The 26,937-nt window shown below is 34.0% G+C and overlaps 2 protein-coding genes and 1 long non-coding RNA gene across 6 annotated transcripts; 2 read left to right on the top strand and 1 right to left on the bottom strand.

The window, feature by feature from the left end:
- Positions 1-79: 79 nt before the first annotated feature.
- Positions 80-5,521, top strand: LOC135837882 (A disintegrin and metalloproteinase with thrombospondin motifs adt-1-like). 2 transcript variants are annotated; one of them, XM_065353314.1, is made up of 18 exons: positions 80-412; positions 756-848; positions 953-1,092; positions 1,170-1,341; positions 1,435-1,594; positions 1,667-1,734; positions 1,836-1,973; positions 2,060-2,271; positions 2,368-2,417; positions 2,504-2,645; positions 2,728-2,856; positions 2,920-3,073; positions 3,147-3,242; positions 3,316-3,436; positions 3,512-3,615; positions 3,702-3,825; positions 3,963-4,141; positions 4,229-5,521. In XM_065353314.1, the coding sequence occupies exons 3-18, from the start codon at positions 968-970 to the stop codon at positions 4,430-4,432; spliced, it is 2,178 nt and encodes a 725-aa protein (XP_065209386.1). In that variant the 5' UTR covers positions 80-412; positions 756-848; positions 953-967; the 3' UTR covers positions 4,433-5,521. The 2 variants fall into 2 exon arrangements, with proteins under 2 accessions (XP_065209386.1, XP_065209385.1); XM_065353313.1 differs by lacking the exon at positions 80-412 and having other exon boundaries at positions 593-848.
- Positions 4,527-16,382, bottom strand: LOC135837881 (uncharacterized). 3 transcript variants are annotated; one of them, XM_065353312.1, is made up of 13 exons: positions 16,051-16,382; positions 10,924-11,074; positions 10,716-10,843; positions 10,406-10,637; positions 9,950-10,332; positions 9,712-9,867; positions 9,412-9,633; positions 9,143-9,340; positions 8,933-9,069; positions 8,693-8,857; positions 8,406-8,623; positions 8,153-8,322; positions 4,527-7,450 (listed from the first exon to the last, which is right to left on the bottom strand). In XM_065353312.1, exons 2-13 carry the CDS (start codon positions 11,043-11,045, stop codon positions 4,641-4,643), a joined length of 4,941 nt encoding a protein of 1,646 aa, XP_065209384.1. In that variant the 5' UTR covers positions 11,046-11,074; positions 16,051-16,382; the 3' UTR covers positions 4,527-4,640. The 3 variants fall into 3 exon arrangements, with proteins under 3 accessions (XP_065209384.1, XP_065209382.1, XP_065209383.1); XM_065353310.1 differs by having other exon boundaries at positions 16,074-16,382; XM_065353311.1 differs by lacking the exon at positions 16,051-16,382 and adding an exon at positions 11,754-11,896.
- A 56-nt stretch (positions 16,383-16,438) lies between these two features.
- Positions 16,439-25,521, top strand: LOC135837883 (uncharacterized). The gene is made up of 6 exons (XR_010557267.1): positions 16,439-16,598; positions 16,751-16,844; positions 20,556-20,752; positions 20,837-20,992; positions 22,632-22,724; positions 25,365-25,521. It is a non-coding gene; the product is annotated as an uncharacterized LOC135837883 (long non-coding RNA).
- The last annotated feature ends 1,416 nt before the right edge of the window (positions 25,522-26,937 follow it).

The raw sequence follows: 26,937 nt of genomic DNA, 5'->3' as shown, positions 1-26,937 counted from the left end.
GTTATTAGTCACCAAGATTCAGGAAATAACTTTTCCTTCAAATTAATAAATTACCAATTTATTTACCATTTATTTTTGTAGATTTAAAAATGAATTTAGTTAGTTTATCGAGTGTATGATCGATCATCGATCTAACGTTTACAACTACAAGTAGTCGAGCTGAAGTAAAATATGTAAATTGAATTTTCTCAATTTTTTCCAGATTTTCGAACGACTCAAGAACCCAAGAATTCATCAATTCTACTGATATAGTCGTTTTCCGTTGGCTCTTTATTGAACCGTACTTACGCATATATTATCCAACATGAAATTTATTTGGGACGTCTTACACATGCAACTTGTTGGACATAATAATGAAAATAAGTAGGTGTCATGGTATCAATCATTCAAAAAAACTTCAATTACACGACAGGTAATGACCGTGACCATAAATTTTCTCCTCTTTTTTTTGGCAAATTAACTCAAAATACTCATTAAAATTTATATATATTGTAAATTACTCCTACTTAACGGTTGCCTAGTTAATAACCCGGTATAAAGGTAGCATGTCGGTAAGCCCTCGGACGCAGGCACCGAAATATTCCAGATTTTTCAATTTGCATCAAACAATGATGGTTAATTTAAATACGTGCAGCTGTATTCTTCATCTGCACCTGGGAGTAAAATATACTTTCAAAATAATTCATTCGACTATTTTACTCTTTATTAGTCGATTGTGAACTGTGTTCGAAATGCATTTTCACGTATTGTTACAGGGTTTGCTCGTGTTCTGTGTGGTTTGTAAATCAACGTGCGATGATGAATTTTTTAATCAGAGATTCTCTGTTGTGCAGAATATTTCAAATTTGGTGAGTAAACTCGACAATGTACAGATTTTACGTGTGAAATATCATTTTCAAAAATGTAAATAGGTAGCTGATACCTATACTAATCAAAATTACGAATTTTTTAGGATGTACATCGCTTCATGATTGATGAAGAACTCTTATTTTATTTCGGTACCACGTCTTTAAATGAGCTCCCACGTTATGAATTGATAAAATTTCCTCGGGTTTCGAATATTGAAAATTTAAGATTCACAGCTTTCAATAGGTATGTCAAATATGCTATTATAAAGCGTATAATTTTCAATCCTAGCTTACCTATTTTCAACGATTTTTTTCACTCAGATTTTACGATTTGTATTTTGAAAACAATGATAAATTGTTGAGTCCTTATTTTCGATGGTTTGTGGTGGACGATGATGATTACCACTTGAAAGAAACTGATCGAAATAATTGTCACTATTTGCACAAAGAATCTAATTTAATCGTGGCGTTTAGTTTTTGTGAAAAGAATGTGGTAAGTAGGTACCTATATCAAATTCTTGATTAAGTATACTTTTTACTTTATTGACGTATTATTTATTTTTGTTTCTGTTTTTTGATTTGTTAGAATGGTTTGATTTTACACGATAACACAGCTTTAGAAATCATCTCATTGAACGATCGTTTGCATCGAATTTTGAATCATGACAACAACGAAGAAATAATCAATATAATCAAACCTGCGTTTTTGGACGTGGAAGCTTCAAATTTTGACGACGATAATCATGGTAAGCTGCAGATGGAATATCTTCAAAAACAAGTCGATTAATGTGTTTCTAATTTTCTTAAATTTTTTTTAGTCCTAATTCAAGATAATAATCTTCCATTCAGGAGGTTCATGAGACGTTCCTCCCCTAGTTATCGACAAGTTGGTATTAAATATTGTACCTAGTACCTACCTGCTATCTTATCTTCTTTTTCAAATATTTTATCATCATTATTTTTGTATTATTTTCTGCTTGTATATAGGTCGAAAGTGCATCGAATAACAAATTAACTTTGGAAGTAGCTGTATTTTTTGACGAAATTGCGTATAAAACGTTCGCTCCGTATTTCGAATACGATACTAGCCAAATGAAAAATATGTTACTAGCCTACATGAACATGGTTGTTTTATTTTAAGTATAATGAAATAATTTTCATTTTGATTTAAATATTTTAATACTCAATCAATCATGTTTGACTGTTCATAGGTTCAAGCATTATATTACGAGCCCAGTTTAGGAATACCTTTGGACATTGTACTGGTGCAATTGGAAATCTTCAAGCAGCAGCCTCAAGATTTACCTCATTACAATGGCGAACGAAGTCTTCTTTTAGATTCCTTTTGTATTTATAATAAAAAACACAATAAGCCGAACGACGATGATGTTAATCATTGGGATATGGGTCTATATGTATCTGGGTTCGTATTTTCTTTTCTTTTTTATCAGTTTCGGAAAAGAATACCTACCTACTTAAATATTGATAACTAAATAATTATTTATTAAATTTTCTCTAGGCTTGATTTTTATGCGGTTGAAAATGGCGTTAGAAGTGGGGGAACAATGGGTAAGTCAGCATGATAAACATTTTTCAATTTGCATTACCAAATTTTTCATTTTTTTTTTTTTTTTTTTGTGAAAAATAATTTTTAGGTCTGGCTACTGTTGGTGGAGTCTGCACTGAAAGATATTCGTGCATAATTAGCGAATTTGGAGCTACCAATGAGTACGGAAAACCTTACCCTTCAGCCGGATTTTCATCTGTGTATATTTTAGCTCATGAAATCGGACACAAGTAGGTATTTTCAAAACAACTAGATACCTTATGAAATTTTGGGAAAATGACTGTAGCTTTATGAACTTCATTCATGTCTTAGCTTAGGAATGCATCACGATGGAACTTCGAATAATTGTCCTAAAGATGGCTACATAATGTCTCCTTCTCGAGGCGTTTACGGTGAAACAATTTGGTCATCTTGTAGTGCCTCTGTTATGTACTCTTTGAGGTAAATTCAACGTGAAATTCGATTTTTCGAACTTTCTTCAAATGATGATAATATTTATCGTAGCTCAACAGCTCCTTGTTTATGCGAAGTAACTTCACGGAAGACAGATTTCGATCACAATAAATTCTCGTTGAAACCGGGTCAATTTTGGAATGCTAAAAAGCAATGTGAGATTTTGCTGAAAGATGTTAACGCATTCGTGATGAATGCTACTCAGGTATATTTTTAATTAAATAATGATCTGATCAAATCAATGTCCATTGTCTAATTACGGATATTTTCACGCGAAGGATATGTGTACCAATTTAATGTGCCAATCAACCCATAAGTCTGGTTTTTATCACGCTGGACCTGCTTTGGAAGGAACGAAATGTGATGAGAATAAGGTAACTTGGTAACTTCTTGATTTTCTAATCTGTTATCGTAAGAAAAATTTACATTGATCGTTTTGTTTTTTAGTGGTGCGAAGATGGAAACTGCGTTAGGATGAAAACAATCCCGAATTTAAAAATTGTAAAAGGAGGATGGTCCGATTGGAAAAATGTAGGATGTAAAAGTGCTTGTATGGTGAAATCAAAAGGTACCTATATATTCGATATCCGATCAATTATTTCTGTAACATTTAAAAAATTCATTACAATTCGACTCTCGTCAGGTTATCAGAAAAAAACACGAACTTGTACAAATCCAGCTCCAGTCAACACTGATGAAGGGTGCAAAGGTCCAGCAGAAGATGTTCAATTGTGTAAAGACGAAAAAGTAGGTAATTCTATGTATAATGTGTAAAGTAAATTTGGCGATCTTCTCCATCTATGTAGTTGACAATTAATTGATCTTTTATTCAGATTTGCAAAAAAACAAAAAGATTGAACGTTGTTGATTATGCTACGTTCAAGTGTCAAGAGTTCAGTAAACTTCTACCGATATTAGAACCAAACGGAACTGGTATTCAAGCTCCTTACGAAGAAGGTATGCAACTCTTTCAACGTGTATATTTAAATTACTGCATTTTTTAATTCCTTCTTTCCTTACGAAGAAGGTATGCAACTCTTTCAACGTGCATAACTAAATTACTGCATTTTTTAATTCCTTCTTTAAAATTACAGATAGGTTATGGACCGCTTGTGCGATATTCTGCAAACGAAAGAGCTCAGATACATTTTATAGCCCTCGTCTTGATCTAAATGATATGAAAGTTGATCCATATTTTCCAGATGGTACTTGGTGCCATACCAACGGTAAACAAGCTTATTACTGCTTGCAGCATTTGTGCCTTCCCGACAATGTACGTATAAAAAATTCTCATTTTATTCATCATGTAGCTTGGATTATGTACTCAAGAGTTTCCGAATAATTTTGAATTTTCCACCAGGATTTACGCAGAAGTAAAAATTTTTCACCTTCAAATAGCGATTTATATGTTCCTCAAGATGCAAGCTTCGATGTTAATCTAACGCCGGAAGAAATTCATCGATATTTAAGCGTAGATATGAATGGTGCTCCGCTATTAACAACTTTAAAACCTATCAACGATTTCCAACCTAACGAATGGAACGTAGATTTGAATACTCTATAAACGTGGGTTGAATAATCTGAAAAATTGAAGGTATAGGAACATCGATGAAGGCAGAGGAATCTCGAAGCATGGAAAATATACGTACTCGAATAAATTCATTAAAAATTTTTAATCACAAAGGAACGCAGAACAAACATTTAAATGTAAACCACAGATTTAAATAATATCACAAAATTATGACGTAGATTGAAAAAAAAAAATACATAAACTAGTTACTATCAACTACTGAGATAACAAATTTTCCATTCCATGCGAACAGACGTTCTCTTCGTAAATACCTACCAAGTAAAGTGATCGGTGCCAAGGTACCGGGAATATCCTTTTTGGATAACATATCAGCGACATCGTCGTTAAAATCGTTTATACTTTGTTGCAATACGATCGGCGAATAATAAGTGGTATTAGGACTAAGATCAGGTGTATTAAGAATAGACGTGAGTTTGAAATCAAAGTCTCCAGATAACGCTATTCGACTATCGTTACAATAGGTGACAAAAACAGCGTGTTTTAAATTCGCATTTTGTGAAACGAACGTCCACAATATGACTTGGTCAAAGATTTGTTTATATCCACGAGGTATATCAACAGGTAACAAAACTGTACCGGGTATTTCTCCTGACCACCATAAATACTTAGGACCGTTCAATTCGGCGTACAGCGATCCGCCGAGAACTTCTCCGCCGTATCTGGTGTAAGGTCTGTACGACGACGATTTACTTTCTTCTGCAGTTACTTTCGGAAGAACTAGTGTGAGTTCTCCATTCCAGTGGAATCTACTTTCTACGTAATGTCCTTTCATAATTAAACGAGAATACTGATTTAAATCCCATTCGGTGATTTCTTCTATTTCCGTGATATCGAATCCGACGTCTTCGTTATCGGTTAAATAAATAACAGTAGTGTAGATTCGAATCGACTGAATTAATTCTTCGTAGCCGCTTAAATTCAGCGAGAATCTACCTTCGTGCCACATAACCGCATCGTCTTGTTTTTCGGCCAGCATGAAAGTTCCGGTGAATAAGCCACCCATATCGAAACCGGACCAAGATACAGGGTATGCGGCTATATCGGCCTTCTCTAGCCAACTCATTTTAGGCTCAAAAATCGCCGGAAGTGTACCATTCCAAAGTATTACGTTTTCTCCTTCGACAGACATGATGACATTTCCGGTGATATTTTTCAGCGTAATTCTAGTGTAATCGGAATTCAACGATAGTTCGTTTTCTTTCTCGAGATCATTGGGTAAATCGTGATCGTGGAATGTGATTTTACCATCCCATTCAGTTTCGTTGAATATTACAGGTACTATTTTGGAACATCCTTCAGGTTCTGCGGTAGTATTCAGTTCGAAATTAGGTAACGATGAGATCTTCGAGTAATAAACGCAATCTGGGTTCAGAGCTTTGCCTTCGATAGTTTTATACTTCAGCTCGAAAGTACCGTTTTCTTTTTCGTTGCTGAAATTACCTTTTATAGCATTTGCTTGTGGAGACCACCGCCATGTGAATAATGTATCCTTGTATTGATCTTCCGAAACTTTGATAGGTGGAGTAATGTCGAATGATTTGTCATCGTTTATTCTTACACGATCTGTTACTAAAGTAGTGTTGTGAATTTTCGGTTCTTTGATACGGTGTTCCGTAGGATTCACTAAAGATCTTATCCTGAAGATTTCAGGGAAGTATTTTTCGGCTTCGGTTGTATTATGAATTCTGGCGAATTTTTCGTCTTCGAAAGCGTGGCGAGGATGTAAATCTGAAGAATTTTTTCGTTGATCTAGATCAGCTAATGTCGTATTAATGAATTTCTGCGATTCTTCATCGAATACTGGATTAATGTGTATTTTCTTTTCAATGGTTTCGTTTTCATTGAAAGGACGTGAGATCTCGTGTTCTGATTCGGATTTAGGATGTACACCTGAAGAATCGTGTCGTCGATATATATCAGCCAATGTTTCATTTATGAATTTTTGCGATTCATCATCGAATACTGGATTCAGATGTAATTTCCGTTCGATAGGATGTGAGATCTCGTGTTCTGGTTCAGGCCTGGGATGTGGAACTGAAAAATTGTGTCGTCGATATAGATCAGCTAATGTTTCGTTGATGAATTTTTGCGATTCTTCATCGAATACTGGATTCAGATGTAATTTCCGTTCGATAGGATGCGAGATCTCATGTTCCGGTGCATAGATAGGATGTGCTACTGAAGAATTGTGTCGTCGATAAAGATCAGCTAATGAGTCGTTGATGAATTTCTGCGATTGTTCGTCGAATACTGGATTCAGATGTAATTCCCTTTCAGGATGAGAGATCTCATGTTCCGATGTGGAGCTGGGATGTAAACGCGATGAATTGTATCGTCGATATAAATCAGCTAACGATTCGTTGATGAATTTCTGCGATTCTTCGTCGAATACCGGATTCAAGTGTAACCTATTTTCAATGAGTTCGTTTTCATTGAAACGATGCGAGACCTCGTGTTCCGGTGTAGAATTAGGATGTAAATTCGAAGAACTCCGGTATCGATCAAAATCAGCTCTAGCTTCATCGCTCAAAAATTTTAATCTATCGTTGAGTATTCCATTCTCTTCCCAATTAGTGATATTTTTTCGTGATTGTTCGTCTTGATCGGATTTTGGTTCGTGGAAAGAATGCGGAATAGAAGAATTTCGTTGATCTTCTGTGTAAGTAGGTAGTTCGTGTGATGATGAAGCAATTTTGTCGTCTGCAAAATTCGTACGATGTCCGGTTCGTTTTTCTACCAAATAGTTGCTTTGAGAAGCTGGTTGATAATCAACGGTTTCTTCATTTACTCGATTAGTTCTCGTGTAATGTGATTTATTAGAAGATTCGTCTCTGAATTTAGTCCAATCTGGTTGAGATATATTATGGCATGCGGTACGATTGTTTTCGGCGCTTTTAGATTTCATTACGAATGGAGTTACGTTCTCCAAGTTGTCCGAATTTTCGCATAATATTCCAGCTAATGATGTTTTTCTGATTTCATTCAGTTGTTCTGAAAACAAAGGGGGAAGTACCTAAGTAGAAACTTTAATTTTATCATTTACCTATATGTCGAATATTAAGTAATAGGTACATAAGGCTGATCCTATATAGATAGGTCTAGCTAGATTCAGAGACAAAATTAATGACAATTATTATTATTAAATAGAAAACTTGAAGTATAAAATTTTCATTTTTTGAAATTGCCCAAAAATGAGATGAAAAATTCAACAAAAGGTACAAAAGGATAAGCCGATAGGCGATAAGAGCGATAAGGAATGAGGAAATCAGAAATCACCAATCAGGAGTTACTTTGATATCACTAACCAATCAAATTGTAGGGTGAAAAGGTCGTTGAATTTTGAATTTGAAAATTCCATCCCAAAAGCCAAAAAATCACACGAAAATGAAAAGGTGGCATGAAAAAGGTCAAAGTCAAGTAAGGAGGAGGAAGGGAACGAAAAGTAACGAATTTTACATAATTATTTTATTAATTATTAGGTGATTAAATTAATTAATCAATTATTAATTTTTATTTGTGTTAATTGGTGATGAATTTTGTAATTAATGATCGATCTTTTCAAATGATGCGAGCTTCATTTAAGAATTTTCAGAAGGCTATACCTATAGGCCTACCGAATTCTAAATTCTTCGGTCAAGGTCAAGATCATATAATCGTAAGTAAAAAGTTGATGTCTTTATAGGAAAATCTTACCTTCAGTGAACCGCTGCGGTTTTTCGTTCGTCTCGTACCAGAATCTGTCACCATATTTCAGCCTAAAGAACTGATCGGAAATCAGACACGTCAGAGTTGGTCCAAGTAACCCATTCTCGATCGGATATTCGGACAATGATCCCGTGTACAAATCAATTTCATCGACACTTCTGCAGACGAGTCAAATTCAAATTCTCAAATTTATAACCTACTGTATTCATAGATGGATAGTAAAATACGATGCTTTTATTACTTGTAGATCGTGGAAATGATGTTCAAAGATTCTTCATCGAAAACACCTCGCAGATCCTCGAACGTAGTCACTTGTTGGAATCCGCAATATTGTCGCCAGTACGGGTACGTCGGTAAACCGTGATCTCTACCTCTTTGAATATTAAGTGCAACCAAATCCAAACCAAACGAGTGAGTAGTATTCGGTTTTGAATGACTTCTGAATAAATTCTCAGTCAGCTGTAAAAATATTGAATAGGTAACGTGAATTTTTTCTTTGCTGATGAAGTATTTTTGGTGATAACGTACCTGTGTTGTGAAGTAATTATCAGCCTTTTCAATATCTGTGTTTAACGCGCCTCTAATTATAGCGTCCAAGTCGCCTTTATATAATCCAAATGGGTTGAATAGCATTTTATGCATCTCGACGTATTCTGGACTCGAAGTATCGTTTGCTACCAGTTTCATTAAACGCTAAAAACATAGTTCAACTGTACAGGTAACCGGATATAATGAATATTTGGCATATAACTAGATACAGCTACTCACCGGAATCAAGGTGTGAGCAAATCTAAACGACGAAGCAGCAAAATTATTAGCGATCGTGGCGTCTATCGACGAATTATATTTTTCCCAGTGTCCGGTAGTCGATGAATACAATTCTAATTTGGTCATCATATCTGAACCTATTTTGAAGAGAAAATAAGGTGAGTTACACGCGGTGGAATTTTCCTACCAATCGAGTATTTTTCCACTTACCAATAATTATGGGTAAAAATTCGTTGTATGTGATATGTTGAACTTGAGCAACCACAATTCGCCTTGCTTCTTGGTACAAAGTCTCATCGTTCCAATGTGGATTTATTCCGGCGAGTTGTTCTACGATTGAATTATGCTGTCTGACGAATATCAAATGCATCGATGTCAAATGTGTATTCTCATTGGCTCTGGAATCACCTGCAAATGTATCTAGCGTTAACTCCATCCATCCTACTGCGAGTAAGTTGGTAATTAGAAAAACTAGGTACCTGATAAAAAGCAGTATCTTCCATTTTTGATTTCTTCGGCTTGATTGCAACCATCCGAAGGGTCTTTGGAAACTGGTAGGAGAGCTCGACCATCGCTCGTGTAAGTAACCTCTAGTTCGCCGTTTCGGAAAGAACGTAATTGATAGCTTAATTCTTCTGTGTTTCCGTAGATCATCGAACCATCCAAATAACTACTGGCTTGATTCAGTTGTTCTCGAGGACCTGCAAAATGAGAACAATTCCATACAAATGATCTGTCCAACGTAAACGATACCGACTTCAGCTTTACAAGATACCTACCAAATGAACACCTTAACGCAGGCGCAGATCGAACGAATTCCATACATTTGATGCTATATTTACTGTAATACACGTCCGTTTCGTTCAACAGCACAGGGAAACACTCCGGATGTTTGATTTTAGCACCACAGCACGAAATTGTACTTCCATTCTTACCTATAGGTGGTATTATTTTCATTCATTACGTGTTTTTGAATTATTATAAATCGAGAAATTTAATTCAATAAACCAAACTGACCTCTAGATAACGCTGTAGCTGTAATATCGTGATCGATGAACTGACCCCACACGGCTAACATCACGGAGAAATTATCGTCTTCTCTATGGACGGGTCTATGGACCATGGTACTGATATCTCGAGCTGAAGGTAGTTCAGTTTCGAAGCCTCCTCGTGGATCAGATGTACCGTCGCTGTAATTGGCTGGTAAAGCTCGACGGAACGGAGTCATAGCTACACCCCATGTCTGAGGATGCTGTAAATTATTGCACGATCCGTTTACCGTACGATATTTGGAAAACGAGCACGGAATGCTCGAGTTGAATTTAATACAATCACTTTCAGATGCCCATTTTAGCTCCTTGGCGGATTCGTATCGAACTACGTTTTCTACACCTTTCGTTCTGTGAAATGAGAAAATCGTATAAGGTGTTTATTGAACAAAACCTGAGCAAAATTGTAGGTAGGTATGCTTACCTGAGGTATTTGGTGGCTTGATTTTCAATATATCCTAATTTCGAAATATCGTATCCGTAAGGTGAATTAACAATAGCATGTTGGTGCCTGTACGAAGGACTATCTGTGGATATAGGTTCCAGCTCATTTTCAATAGCATCTCGTTTTTCCAGCGTCTGTTTAGCTTCATCAATCGCTTGTTCGATGTCTACTTGCGATAACGACGTAAACGGCAAATCTGCGATTTGCGTATCTGTTGGGAGAAAAATCAAGACATGAGAACCTACGTAACTAGGCAGGCAGAATTATCGAATAATCAGAAAATAATTACCTGGTCTGGGCCATGAATTATTAAGTAACTGTCTTAAACTATCATTTTGGGCTACTGGAGTCGACGCTGCCGATTTATTCGCTGATATAATCCATACGATTGCTGCTCCGGCTAATGCTAAAATTATTCTGAAATTTCACGATGAATATGAGTACGATAGTAGTCAATAAATTATCGTATGCGTAAGTATGATTGCATTGACACTCACAATAAAGTAACGAACGAGAATATTTGACAATGTTTTTTTTTCGTCGAATAGATTTTAGGCAGTGATTGATCAGATAAGGATTCACTTCTGAGAAGTGGTGTACTTTCATCCGCTGCTGACATTATGGTAACCTTTTAGACTGATCGCATTTCTGAAATCAACGAAACACACCAAGTGACAATGGAATTATTATGTAAAATTTTATCACAGACATTTTTCAATTCATGTTACGCATCATCTGGACTTCGTACAGATTGAAAAATACACCAACACGATGGCATGTGAGTTTATTTATAGTAAATAGGTATCTTTCACGATTCACTCTTTGCCTAAGGATATTTACAATACGCAGGATACGCATCCACACGTTGGCGACTGCGTTACCTAATCATTCATAAATTATAAATTTTACAAGGTTTCTTTGTTAAGTCTATCTGTAGATATGCGCAAAATGTTAATGTAAACATCAACGCGGGGAAGAGAAAGAAGATTTTGTATTAATATATCCAGCTGTGACCGATTATACCTGATAGGAACACTCGAGCACCTATTCGTTATTTTAGATTTGTGAAACAAACCATCCTTTGTAGTAATTCTTACGAAAAAAATGTTGCGGCCACATTTATGTTCCTAATTATGTAATTAAGCACTTTAAATCACTCGTTTCTTTTAATTTTAAACACGATAACGTTACGTCTTATCAGAGCAACGTGTGTAAAAGTACATAACAAATTTACTTCTGATCTGATAGGTACGTTCTGAAAAATTGAAACAAGAGTGAAATACCTATTTATGCATATTAAGCGATTTAATAATAATGAAAATCATACCTAGATATTTGACTTTTTATACTTTCAACGAATTATAGTCACTATTAATCATTTTACAGTTCACATTTCTGATAAATTTTCACACACGAGTTTCAAAAATCTATAAATTAAACAATTTTATTTTTCAGAATTATTTTCGATATGTTATCAGATTGATAATGCACTGGCGAATGATTGGTGAAGAAGAAACATGAATTGGAATGCGAAACATGTAAATACTGTCCGAATGCGTACCTATGAAACTGGAATATTGCTGCTTTTTAAAAAACCTGTTTCAGTTGAATATACCTATCTACCTACATTAGGTGTGTTTGATTTTTTTCTATAACTACATAACTAGGTGGGTTTCGGTTTATCGAATACGAAAAATGTCGATATTTTGAATTTTTTAAATTTTGCTCGAGCAACTGGAGGGAAAAAAACTTGCGTGTTTTCGATACACATTCAAATACGTAATAACTGCATAGGTTCTACGAACTACTCGTATTCTTAAATTATAAAGATTTCCTAATCACATTTTATGTTAACTCTTACTTATCTCTTTGATGTTCAAACAGGCATGAAATACGTTGAAGTGGGAACGCACATGTGTTTTATTGTTTCTAAGTCTGCGTGTATTTATACTTTTGATATCTGACTAAACCTTCCTGCTGATTAATGATTGTACTAGGTACTTAGTACGTCAGTCGTTAGCTAGGTACCTTAAAAATTAACGATACCTAATTATACTTCGCTGCCTTTTTTAAAAGAAATTTTCGCAATGTTGTAATTTCAATACCTACTAAATCATTATTTTTCTTCCTGTTTCAGATTGAATTTATTGGTATTGATAATTCTTATCAGTTAACGGTATTCGGTCAAAACAATTAGGTAATATGCCGTTACTCGAAATGAGAACGAACATAGTATTTACGTACTTATTCATCTAAGTAAGCATGATTTTAATCATGTTCATACGTATCTATGTGTATTTAATGATAGTTCTTAGTTGTGCTGGTGGAAATTTTTTCAAATCCTAATTTCTGAAATTTAAGGATTCCATTCCATGGATCCTACTAGAAAATTTTGCCCTTAACTTGAAATCATTTCATGTCGATGTGTCCCCTTCTCACTCCTATTTGTCAAAAGAAGCATTAAAAATGCACTTTTCGATAATGCCCCCCCCCCTCTTAATAAAAAAAAAGTGAAATCTGAAAATTTGGAAAAAAAATTACCTTCTTTATTTTATTTAATTACTGTGATATATCACAACTTTTTTGAAGGCCTCTATCAGGGCTAACATTGTTTAGAGGGGTGCGAGGGTTTGGCCAGAAATGAAAATTTCTAGAAATGTTTTAAAGGCTAGATTTTTTCTACATATTTTGGGTTTCTAAAAATGTTTTACAGACATCAATTTTTAATATTTTCTCAATTTTGGCAACCTCTATATGATAAGACCCTATATTTTTTGGGAGAGCGAGGTCTCGAAGTAGGTTTTTTCTTAAAATGGAATCATTTAGAAGAATTCTGAAGTAAAAAAAGTGGAAATTTTTTGAATAAATTGAAATTTTTTTGACTTTTTTCTACTTGGAAGGGCTTCAGCTGGCACTATTTCATTTAAACTTCGAGGTAAAATCGAAATAATGGGGAATTTTTTTCCGATCAAATCCAACAACTTTGGAAGGTTGGAGGTTAAGAAACGCGAGCGATCAAAATAAGAGCCACTAGAGTATTAATACTCGTAGATTAAGATACGGAGGTAAAACGATTTCATTTTGTGATTTCCAGCATATCCTATTCATCACGATTTACGTTTTGCTCGTATTTGAATCTCCTACAAAGGGAACCACTTGAAATCTCATCTTTAATTTGAACGAAAATTCGATTTTTGTGAAGAGCATATGAGTTGAACCCCCAAAACCAAAATTTCAGTTGCCCAAGTTGGTTTTTTGATTTTTGGCGAATTTTTGAAAATCCTTGAAAGAGTGATTTTCCAAAATTAATGTTTTTTTGTTTTTAAATGTAGACACTCTTTCATAGTAAATAAGACAATGATGCGTTCTAAAGCTATTATCAATTCTTCCGAACCAAATTTCATAATTTTCAGACATTCCGGAGCCATCAGCGTGATTTTATATTTCTCTAGTACCTATTTTTGAATTTTTTCAGAAAAAGAGGAAATTAATTTTCGGCGGCAAAAAACTAGTTCTGGCTTATTCTCGAGTTGTTTACCGAGTTCATCCACAATTGGACAAACTTCCAGACTTACCTTCGATTATATTTGTAGGTATGTTTTCTTCCACCTGCATATTTACATAAGGCGAAAAATTATAATAAGAACGAGTTCTAGCTTATTCTGGATTTGTATTTAACTAGTTCCAGGCGGACAACTCGATGATTGCGTTTTCTTGACCACATTTACATTACATCGGTGAATGACCGGAAATGGCGAAATTCGGATCTGAGGGAAGAAACGAGGGTGGTTTTGCGAGAGTTTCAAGATTCTTCTCCCTACTGAAAGTTTTGATATTTTTTTCGAATTTTTTGCCTCATAAATTTGCTAATCATACGAGTAATTTTTGAAAAACGCGTTATTTGACTTATGGCTTAGGAAGGCTCATAAGGCAAGTCCAAGAGTAAGCCAGAATTCGAATTTTCAGTGACCCGAATCAATTTCCACGTCTTCTGAAGAAATTTGAAAATCCTAGAAAAAATCTAAAATCGCGCTAGAGGCTCCAGAATGCCTGGAAATGGTGGTATTCGACCTGGAAAAGTCGATATCATTTTCACAATTGATTTTTATTTCATACTTTTACCAAAAAAGTACAAATTTCAAAAAATGACAATTTTTTGATTTTTGAAAATTCGCCAATCTCGAAAAATCAGTTGCATTGGTAACCTTATTTTAACAACTTGTAAAACAATTCATTATTTGAAAACTTCGAATATCTAGCGCATCAAAACATCTTTGAAGGAGTAGTAAACTTGAGAAATTCGGCATATCTTTTCTGCGTACACAATGTGATTATATTCCAAGGTTTATATTTGCACTAAGTTCTAGACGATTGATATTCATTTGATAAGTAGAAGTATCAAACCTACGACTAAATATATGTACAACGTTTTCTTTTCAAAAATAAATTTTAGCTTGCTAGAAAAGTTCTTTGCAATGGGTTTGGGTAGTAAGGTAAATGAAAAGCTAGGTACCCTCCCAAATTCCTCGAGTGGGGAGTGAAAAAAATCCTAAATGTATAATTATTGTAGGTACCTTATAATGATGATTTTTATTTCTTTTATGCACAGGTAAACATTGTTTGAAAATTATGGGCTGTCGATTACCTATCTTGATAAAACCATCGCGAATCACACGATCAGATCATCAAAACTGCAGATAGGTAAAGGTATGCTCACATCAACATTATTTGAAGAAGAAAAAAATACTTGGTAATATTTTCGTATCATGATCGAAAAAAAAATTAAAATCTTATCATATGTATTTTCCATTCAAGATTATTGGCAACATGACTCCTTGCAGATTTTGAGAAAACTAATTTCAACAGCAATGCCATTCAAACGCGAAAGTATAACTCATTACAGAGAAATAACATGCAAATTCTGCGGAAACAATGAAAGCTATCTACAGCGGCGTATATCTAATTACCGAGTATTATTTTATCTTTGCACTTTATGCAGATTTTGACCGAGAGTGAACACAGGCACAGGTACGAGAACTCGATATTTTCCTAAGAAAGAGACACATAAATGTAACGTATTCTCTCGCTCAGTGATATTTGATATTCTTCCAAGTTTTCCGATACCTACTCACAAAAATTCTCCACTTACGCAAAACGAAATTTGATCCAATATTAGGAAAGGTATTATATTTCTTACTTATGTTCTAGAAATAACTAACCGACGGCTTTATCAACGGAAACGGCTGAAAATTATTGATTTACTTTCGTATTATTATGACTAGGTAGGTATGTGGACTCGAATAGGTCATTCGACTGGATTAGTTCAGCTCAGAGGATTGTCACACGTTGAATTTACGTGATAATTAGATTAACTAGGTACGTAATGTTTGAATTTGGAGACACGATGATAAAGCCAAATCATAGATTGAATTTTGAAATATCGTGTGGGAAAGGTGAAAGTTTTCAAATTTGGGTTTCAAGTACCTACCCTAATGATTTAGGTACTCTTGATTACCTTGTTAAAACTTCGTTTGTATAAAATTTAGATATTTTCTCAGCTTTTAAACAATTAGGTAGGTATGTCAACTATAGAAATACTTAATTTATCGACGAATGTATCTTACGAGTATATAGAAAGATCCAATACCAGTTTTGATTCACGTCCGGACGATGATCAGGTTAATATCTGTACACGATTTTCAATCAGCAACACCAACGATTCATTAATCGAACACTTCGGTATTCACTCTTCACGAAAAATACGAAATTTTATAATAATTTTAAAATATGTAATCATTCACAACTACAAAAGCAAATATCCGAAAACTAATTCATCGCCGAACTGGTTTCTAGTATTTTGAAGTTTTAAAAACAAAAAACAGAAAAAGATGTAAAATTAACCGACACGAACCCGCTATAGAACGTAAACTAATTACGGGGTTAAAGATGGTGTTACGTATAGAGATAAAAACCCGGTAAATCCTCGTTAAATTAAACCTGTGCTTACCTTGATTTACAGTGTTACCAGTTTATGAATGAAAGGTTGAAGCTTTATAAAAGTATATGCACGTTTGCTGCCATTGGTCGAATATTTTCCCGAGAGATACCTATCTCTGTGCAACTAGCTGCTTAGGTCTACGTTCTGAGGTCATTTGCTCGAAGCTGGCCTGTGGTGAGTTTTCCTATAGAATTTGAAAATTTGAAACTTGGGTGTGTTTTTAGATTTTACTGATTTTTTAGTCGGTCTCGGTACTGCTTAATTATTTCAATTGAACTGATTTTCTCATTGATATGCACCTATATGCTTTCATTGATTGTTAACAGGGATTGAAGAAAATTTGGTTCGGTTGCCAGCAAAGTAAAATTGGTTCTGAAATTCACGAGATGCGGATCCGGAGCTCGTTCGTCGTAAAAAAATGTAATTATTCAATACGATGAAATATTTCACCTGTGAATTATCGTCTCGTTGGATGAAATATGCCCACTGATTAAGGGAGAACACGAGAAACAACTTTTATCTTGCTGAAAAAATTTGAAAATTTAATGATTGCCGTGTACAACACCTGTATTTCTGGGAATTAATTTCTGATCTTACATCATTTGGAAATTTTTAATCGTCCACCTTTTTTCACGTGAAGTGTCCCTCTGTCTTGTCACTGGTAGTTTCAATTGAGAGTAATTTGATCAGCTTTGAAAATAATGGTCTACCTATTTTACATTTTTATTTTGTGATATGCGAACTCCTGCAAAAATCGTGGCTGATGAGTTACATTGCTATAGAGATGTTAAATGAATTGCATAACTATTATTTGTAGGTGATACAGTCGTTGGTTTTTCGTTTTCAAGGCTATTCGTCAGGTATATGTAGAGGAAGGGATGCTATGGGAGCATACAGAACAGAAAATCCGTATCAAGAATTATTTTTCCAAAGTTTTATAGGTTTCTGATGTTCTTTGAATTTTTTGTCTCCGATTTCAGCTTTTGAGAATATCTTAGTTGAGGTAATTTAAAAGAAATTCGCTTCAATTTGGTGCTAAATTTGAGTTGAAATAGTCTTGACTGATGAATTATTCGTGTTCTAATTTTTATGGGTTGAAAATGGTTTTTAAAAAAAGTCAAAATGTAAATTAATCGATAGGAAATTAGAAATTGCGTTACATATCCGAAATTCAGCGTTCTAGATTAATTGGGGCGAGGGAGCGAACTGGTTTTTTGACTTTTTGAAGCAATTGTTTTTCGTTTTTCACCCCCTCCAAATTACTCTTATGAAAGAAAGTCTCTTTACGGGCTCAAAAAATTTTAGTTCGGCAGATAAAAATTGAAAGAAGATCCTAAAATAACACAATCAGGCTGAACTTCAGCTTCTGAAATTCAATTTTAAATTTGGCTTATTTTCCATTTTAAAGAAATTGTAATCTGATCAAATAAACGTAAAAAGCGATTTCGAGCTGTTCTGGAGCCTCCATCAAATTTTTGGATTCTCCAGTTTTCGAAAAAAAAAATGACATAAATTGTGTCCTAATGTAATTCAGTACCAATGAACTTGGATTCATCGTCCTTGTAAATTTTTCGATCAATTTTGGCAAATATTTTTAAAATACGCTTGTGTCAGTGCAAATCAAATTTTTGAAAAAAAAACAAAAAATTCACGATTTGCTTAACGACTGAACGAAAAAGCTAAAATTTGGTTTGTTTTTTATTTTTGACCTCTCGAGTCAATTGATGATGGTTTCAAGTCGTTCTGGAGCCTCCAGAGAATTTTTGAATTTTCCAGTTTTCGAAAAAAGTTCCACAAACAAGCCCAAAATGAAATTCTACCGCTGTAAACTTGGATTTATTGTCTTCATGCTCCTCTCGATCAATCTCGATTCATATTTTCAAAATGCATTTGTGTCGGTTCAAATCATAAGTTTTCTCCAGCGATTAGGAATTTAAAATAAATCTACAATTTTTGAACGATCGTTCAAAGAAAAAAGTTGAAATTTAGTTTTACTCTCTATTTTTGATCTTCTGAGTTGATCCAGCGGATTTTCGGATTCTCAAGTTTTCAGAGAAAATGCCACAATTGGGTCAAAACGAAATTCAGCTGCTGTAAACTCAGATTTTTTGTATTTGGGACCTTTTCGATTGATTTTTGCTCAGATTCGTGCCGATCCAAAGTTGAAAATCTGCCTTATACTAAATTTGTCGTATCCTTAGATCCTTAGTGTCTGTCAAAAATAGCCAAAAATTTCACCTTTTGACTAAATTTATCCACATAGTCTCGTGTCTTGCTAAAAAAAATTGTCGCTCTTTTGCAAAAAATCTTAATTTTTTCCTAAAAAAATTGCCCAATACGTAATGTTCCCCTTTTTTGCCAAAAAGTGCCAAGAAGTTTTGCTTTTCAATTGAAAAATTATTGAAAGTCTCCCATTTTCACCAAAGTTTGGGGAAAAGTATATTTTTTGCCAGAACATCCTGCTTTTTGGCAAAAATTTTTGCAAAAAATTCCAAGAAGTCTTAATTTTTTTCAAAAATTGCTCAAGTCTTGTTTTTTTACCAAGCAGGACCAAAAATTCTGGCTGTTTAGCACGTCTTTTTTCCCTAAAATTGTCAAAAATTACATTTTTTTTCACCTAAGAAATGTAAAAACTAACCAAAAAATTTTAATTCTCAAAAATTGATAATTTTTGCAATTTGCTAAAGATTTTTACTTTTTTTTAAAAATTATCCAAACGCTTTGTTTTTTTGCCAAAAATTTCCCAAAAAATATAATACTTACGTAATTATTAAAAAGTAATTCTTTTTGCTAAAATTTATTATCCAATGTCTTGCATTTTTCCAAAAGGCAAAAATCGTAAAAAAAATCGCTAGAAATTGTCGTTTTTATTTTTCAAAAAAATTCCAAAAAGTCTCATCTTTTCAAAAATTACCCACAAGTCTCGCTTTTTTGCCAAAAATTGTCAAAATGCCTTTTCTGTTGTTGAAATTGTCAAGTCTTAATTTTATTTTTCCAAAAATTACAAAAACGTTTACTTTTTTCATCAAAAAGTTTCAAAACACACAGTTCAAATTTGAAAACAAGAACACTTTACTTTGCAATGTTCTGTGTTTTTTTTTTATAATTTCTTTCTTTATCAAAATGTTTCGCTTACGTTTTGTCTTTTTTTTGGTTATTTGATGATTTTTTTCGAGCTCTAAGTATTGGTTAACTTACTAAATTTGATTTTTTTGGAAAAAATTGAGTAGGAGCTTTGAAAATAGAAAAGTCCATTTGTCAAATTTCACCCCCTGATTTTTCTCATAGAAAATGAACTAAATTTACCTAACCCCCCTCTGTTCCCTTCCAACAGTCTAGCTACAGAAAAATGTATTTTTGCAATTTTTTTACGGTAATTACGTAATTCCCTTCGAGGATCTTGGTCAATCAATTGTATTGCATGGTAAGTGGAATAAGTTGCATACGTACAATTTGCAGGCATCGAACAATTCATAGAATTTTTTCTAGTTTCTGCGGCTCTATTTTGAAATATCTCGTGCGACGTGAACAGTTTTTTAAAAATTTCATCAAGTTTGGTAACTTTTCGATTATTGTGTCCTCAGAGTAAAATTGAGGAAATTGTATTTCTAAGAAATTTACCTACTCATGGTTTGGAATGTTCTTCCAGTGATCCCTCGTATTAGTCCAGCTGGCCAGGTTGTGAGAATTCAATATTTTCTTCCTTCGAATTAATTTTTCGTGAGTTCAATCGCATCAAATGGGAAGAAATCCAAAGAAAAAATGTTCAAAAATTTCATGTGATTGTTACTTCAATACTTTTCGAAGAAAAATCACGAGACATTTTTATTTACTGTTTAGGGGATTCTTGATCATAATAACCTTTTCAGAACTGCTTCAACCATCCCCTCTTCGTCTCCTTCTATCATCTGAACGACCTCAGTAAATTGCATTCAAGAATAATAAAATAATTCAGGACAATTTTGTCGCTAGAAAGTTGGCAGGAGGAGGGAGGGCATGTCACAACATTTAAAAATATTTTTACGATGTTTTCATTAATTTTAGTATGTTCTTAAAAAAAATTTCATGTTTAATTAAATTAAAAATTATGGCGTATTTACGTTTGAAATTCATATTTAGTTTTTGTTTCAGATATCTTCAACTTGATTCACTTCTCAGCGATGGATGTTTATAGTTCGAAATCCAGAAAATGTTTTTTTCTCAAGAACAGAAAAATTTTCAAAACTCACAATTTATATAGGAATAAATTCAAACCTCCGAGAAGCGCTTTTTTACCGATCTAATGCCGGATTTCCACTCAAAGTTTTGCATATGCTCGATAATTTATGGTCAGTTCAGTCGCGATAATGAGTTAATGACTAATACCAGTCTAAATATGCTTTTAAATACATTGCTGCTTTCATGACTTTCAGACTTGTATCACTCACGTGCACAGCCTCCGTTTGCACCTCCACCGTGATGTAAAAAAAATTGGAGTACGCTTTCTTCACCTTCTCATCACCTACGTCTCGCGCTAATATACTAAATGATGCACCTACCTATACGACTATACGTATTATCCAAACAGTGTAAGTAATAAAATTCCCGACTAACTCATCGTTTTGAAAAGAAATAGGTCACAAGTCATCATCGCGGTAACATGAGTTGCAGAATTTTTAACCGGCCGGCAGTGGCACATGGCTGTTGATTGCATTGCGAGTGAGAAAAAAAAATATCGAGAATTTTATCGCGTTCGCGAGTAAGTTTAGTGAAAACAGAAATGATATAAAAAATTTACGTTGGCAGCATATCAAATGGTCGGCTAGTGCGGCGATACCATCATCGACAAAATAGTCAAATTTTACGCGTTATGTAATTCGTAACATGGTCGAGAGGACGGGCGCGGATATTTCTACTCTACATGAAAGAAAGCAGCTTTTAAAATTTTAATATGTACTTACTTAAGCTGAAATTATTTACTTAACTGCGACCGATTCAATTAGCCGGTTTTATTTGCTCTTACCAAAAACAGTTTAGAGAGAAACGGACCGAGAATATTGAAACTACCAAGGTGTACGAATTTTTTACTCTAACGGTATAATTTCACGTTCATCTTGGTAGTGGTGGTCGGAGATTCTTCAATGACTCACACTCTCTCGCAAGTGAAGAAAAAAATCCATCTTTTCTGACCCAATTGCCTTTATGACTCTGAAAGAATCGCAAGTTCAACGATCTAGTAGGTACTAAGATGGATGTACAGCTCCTACTACAACAATGTAGATACGAGTATGTAATCCTACGAGTTGAATTTGATCGCAGATCTTCCAGATTTACTGGACGAATTCGTAAAAAAAAAATAAACAGTTTCGTAGAAATTTCGCTCTACCGCCGCAAATGTTTCCATGAAACTCGTGCTCTAAAAATAATTGTAAACAAGGGGACTAAAAATAAGCTCGTTAATAGGACTAACACTGCGAGAGAAACAGAGAGAGAGTGAAAAATCGCGTTTTGCGTCCTTGTTTCATTAATTTAAAAATAAAATTATAACATCTTCGCTTCGTAGGAATAATTTTTCTATCGTTGCTCTTGAAACGATGCAAGTACAATTACGTAAATTTGACAGCAGTTTAATTATTCTTTTCTCTGGTTTGCTTTCGCGTGCAGTTTACGTATTAGGTACCTACGTCTTTCTTGCTTATGAATGACAAAAGTTTCGCCTTATCAGTTACGAAATATATTATGCTTTTTTTTTAAATGGTTGCGGACTTAGTTGTGCGCGTGGGTCCTGGGTACCTGTACCTTATCAAGACCCACAGGGAAATTCTGATGTGGAAATTGTATTTTTTTTTTTTTTTACAATGACAATGAGGAGATCTTGGATTATTTTTAAATTGTGGTTCGTTTTTGATAAATGTCTGATTAGTCGATTCAAGATAATCACTGAAGATCGAAATATTCTATTGAAAATTAAATGATGAAATTTGAATTTCAGTTGAGAGAATATTACCATTTTTTTTTTTTTTTTTTTGAATTGTGAATTTCATGTAGATAGGTGGCTGTGATTAAAAAATTAAGAAAACGACTTATAAAGGAGGAAGCTCATTTTATTTGAATTGAAAGAGGTTGAGGAGTTTCAAAAATATGTACATATCTAACTGAATATTTTACCTACTCACATATTTTGATATTCATTATTTGTTTACTTACCTAATTGTATTCATTTTTTAGGTTCACTTAAACATTGTTTGACGGATTTCTGAAGATTTTCTAGCGATGGTATCATCAAAACCAAACAGGAAGAACCTCGTAATTTGATTGTTTGTAGGTACCTACATAATGGTTTAAATGATTTGTGTTTTTAAATATTAACTCGAGTAGGGAAATCGAAAGAGGGCTCCAAAATACACCACCAGCAAACATTTCATGAGCTGGATTTCATTTTTCGATTTTTGACGAATTTTTAAAAATTCAAATTTGGCTCATTTTTTATGAAAAAAAATCAAAATTTGATCAAATTGACGTAGAAGGCAGACATTTTATTTTTTCCAGTCGATTAGTGATGGTTACAAACCGCTCTGAAACCTTCAGCGGATTTTTGTGTTCTACAGTTTTTGTGGGAAAAAACGCTGGGAAATGACCGTTGGACCTAGGGTGAAAATGAAATTTACTTATTCAAAAAATTGCACAAAAATCTCACTTTTTTGCATGAAATTCCCAAAAATTGTCAAAAACCTCGCTTTTCGACGAAAATTGTCAAAAAACTTTGCTTTTTTCCAAAAAATTTCCAAGAATTCTCACCCTTTATTTGCAAAAAAGTTTCTTCAAGTTTTGCTTTTTCATCAAAAAGTTGGAAAACCGTCACACTTTTTCGAAAAAAGATGACAAAAGTCAGAGTGTCATTTTTTACCAATAATTGCAAAAATTCCTGTTTTTCTGCTAAAATTGTCAAAGTTTACAAAAAGAAAAAATTGGCCAAAATTCTCGATTTATTTTTCATCAAAATTGTGAAAATATCTCGCTTTTTTCTCAGAATTTGTCAAAAATCGTTGTTTTTTGCTTAAGTTGTCAAAACCTCGCCTTTTGTCAAAAATTTTCAAATTTTTACTCTTATAAAAAATGATTTCAGCTATTGCGTTTTAATTGCAAAAATGTCACTCTTGTTTTTTCAAAAATAGCAAAAAGGTCATTGCTTGCTCATTACTTACCAGAAATTCCTGCTTTTTGTTGATTCAATTTTTACCAATTCATCTAAAATTATTGAAAGTTGCCCAAAAATCTCACTTTTTGTACAAAAAATGTCGAATTGTTTCCAGTTGTGAGTTTTTTGCTTTCTGCCAGAAATATCAAAAAATCTTGCATTTTGGCAACAAACTCTAAAAATTTGTATTTTTTTTCTCATAAAATTTGGAAATGTTTCTTTTTTTTCAAAAATTGCCCAAATCTCGCTTTTTTTTAATGCTCAAAGTTGTCCAAAAGTTTCAATGTTTTGAAATAATGTCATAAAGTCGACACGTCGTTTAATATCTTAATTGCCAAAAACTGTTGAAAACTGTCTTTTTTTGCAAAAACTTACAAAATATTTCACTTATATCCAAAAATTGCACCAAGTCTTCATTTATTTCCAAAATTTGCCAGATATTCTTGTTTTTTTTTTTTTTTTTGTAAAAAATTGTCAGAAGGCACGTGTCTTACTTTTTGACAAAAATTGTTGAAAAGACTGTCTTTTATTATTGTCAATATCTCAGTTTCTGCAAAAAATTCCAAAATGTCTCACTTTTGTTCTAAAATGATGAAAAGCCTCGCTTTTTTCCAAAAAAAAATTGTCTAAAAGAATAGTTAACTTTTTAGTTTTTTTTAGAGAAAGAGAGCCAAGATATTTTCCTTGTCATTCTCGACTTCGGATAAGAAAAAATAGGGTTGACAGATAAATCAGCAATTTTTTGGTTTACCATCTCCCCAAAGTTGATAGGAAGATGAATTATGTTCTTTTAAAATTTGTCATAATTGTGGAAAATAAAATTCAACCTCAAAACCTTCCTTTGAATTCCTCTCAAATTGTTTCTGTCTTCTCTAAAAAATTCCCTGCTGTTTAAAATCTCTGAAATTCGTAATTTTCTGAAAAAAAAAGTTTCGAGCTTCATTATTATAACCTTTTCCCTCGCCGCAATACTTGAGAAATGTCATGTTTTTCATGATGATGTTTGAAATACGCAATTCAATTTCTTTCTTATTTTCAAGGTTCTGTTTACATACAATTAATAACTTCACTTTCCGAATTTGCACCCATCTTGGACTTGATTCGTAGAATCGAATAGACGAAGTGAGGCAACCTCCAAGGCTGTGTCAGATGAAAAAATAAGATAAGTTTCCTTATCGCGAGCTTTCATAATCGATTATTATTTCATTTGTTTGTCTTCGTGTTCATTCATATAGGTAGCTGCTACTCTCCTTGCTGCACGCTTGAACGAGGGAATTAAGTACCTACTCATTGGTGTGTGAGGTAGATAGGTAGGTACGTAACGTAAAAAAGCTAAAAATTTAATGCAGTAAATTGAAAGAAATAAGTTGGAATGTCTCTGTCCCTGTCTGTTCCTGTTTTCTGATTTCTTTTCGATATTTTACTCAGATTAATTCGCCATTATCGAATCGTTATTGTAAGATCTCATTCCTACTCTTCTATAGGTATCTCTGTTTAATCTACGCTGTCAAAATAAAGCGGTAGTGACCAAGTTTGACCTCGAATAATACATACAGACAGGGCAGTGGGCAAAAAAATGACACCGCAATTGATGAGTTGAGAAACTTGTTTGTTTTATGATTTAAATATTTTTAAATAAAATGTATATATTTTTTTCCAATTGCACTCGTATAATATAGGAGTAGATTTTATTTCGAATTAGTTCTTATCAGCTCATCTGTCTATTTCGTAAGAAGACTTTTAATTTCTAATTCTGTTTTCAGATTTCCGTGCTCCAGTTCTCGCTGCGACAGTGACACTGACAGTCTCCGGGTGGCCTATTTTGCACCATTTAGACTTGGGTTATATCAATCAATCAATTAGCAACATTTCCTTTCCTGCAGCATCTCTGCCAAGAATGAGTTGCGGAAAAAAGAAGTGTGGTAGGTACGTGATGGTGTACAGAAGTATACAGACAGAGCTCCTATGACTATTTTTATTATTTATAGGGCCGATTGCAGAATTTTTCTAGGCTTTGGCCTCGATTTTGAAGTCTGACAGTGTTTTTTAGACGGTTCCATTTTGGGTAAAGAAGTTCGTAAATGACTTTGACGCGATTATTTGAAGAAATTGTGGGAACTTTTTTTCGTTTTGATTCAAAATAACTTTTGTTAAGGCAACAATCTCACTCGATCAAAAATGTTCTACTTTTTGCTCCTAAGAGAATGGATTCCCCCTCCCCCTTTGAACTTGAATCCAAATTTGAAAAAAAAAGGTGAGCATAGGTTTTTTGGCGGCACTTCTGTACATATGACCTTGGTACATATTTAAGATTGAACTCGCTTACGACCTTTGATACCTTCAACCCCATCACCTCATGACCATTTGATAAAAATACCATAATAGTAATTGAATCGCTACTCAAGTGCCAAATTTTTGTTACAGGGATTTCTTGATTAATTTTTTAAAAACATAGGTACTTGATGAGAAGGGGAAGGATACTTACAGTCTCGAAAAATGACTCAAAAATCGACTTGCATTAAGACACATCGGTGGCACTTTCTTGGCCTGAGTTATTTCGAGGAAGCCTCTATACGCTGGTCTAAAGGTCGAAAGATGCTGAAAATGGTCTAATAATCGACCGATTTTCGACCCTGGAAAAAAGTTAAATTAGGTGGGAAAGTAAAAAACATGCAAGAGGCACATCTAAAGCCTTTTTTTTCATCATACGTGTTAAATTCAAGTCTCTTGAGCCAATTTGGGGAGGGTGTTCGTGGTCAAATTAGGTGGGAAAGTAAAAAACATGCAAGAGGCACATATGAAGCCTTTTTTTTCATCATACCTACGTGTTAAATTCAAGTCTCTTCAGCCAATTTGGGGAAGGGGTTCTTGGTCAAAAATGGAGAGAAAAGCATATTTTTTCACCTTAAATGGGAAATGGGGGGGAGGGGAGAGGGGGAATGACCTAGGGTGCTGTTTGGATAAATGTTAGTCACAATGAAGGTGCATTATTCATGGTTTATTATTATTTATTTGGGTTGTTATTCTGGTCCTCTGAAAAAATAACTTTTCTGCAATTTCCATTTTTGACCCCCCCCCCCCCTCCTCCCACTCCTATGGTCCAATCTGGTTTTCAAAGAAACTTTATTCTCCAAGTTTGACCTCGTTCGACCAATTCGAACGAGAGTGTGTGATGATGTCATGTTTTTAAAAATAAACTCACTTTTTCAAATTTTCAGCAATTAACCGAAATTGAAAAAATTAATTCTGGTGACCAAAATTTTAGTTATGGTGCTTTTGAGACGTGTTCTTTCAAAAATCTGATTTTTGTTTCAACCAAAGCCTCAGATACTTCAA

This window comes from Planococcus citri, chromosome 2 (genome assembly GCF_950023065.1).
Source record: "Planococcus citri chromosome 2, ihPlaCitr1.1, whole genome shotgun sequence".
NCBI classification, from domain to species: Eukaryota; Metazoa; Arthropoda; class Insecta; order Hemiptera; family Pseudococcidae; genus Planococcus; species Planococcus citri.
This window is presented reverse-complemented; position numbering and strand designations above follow the sequence as displayed.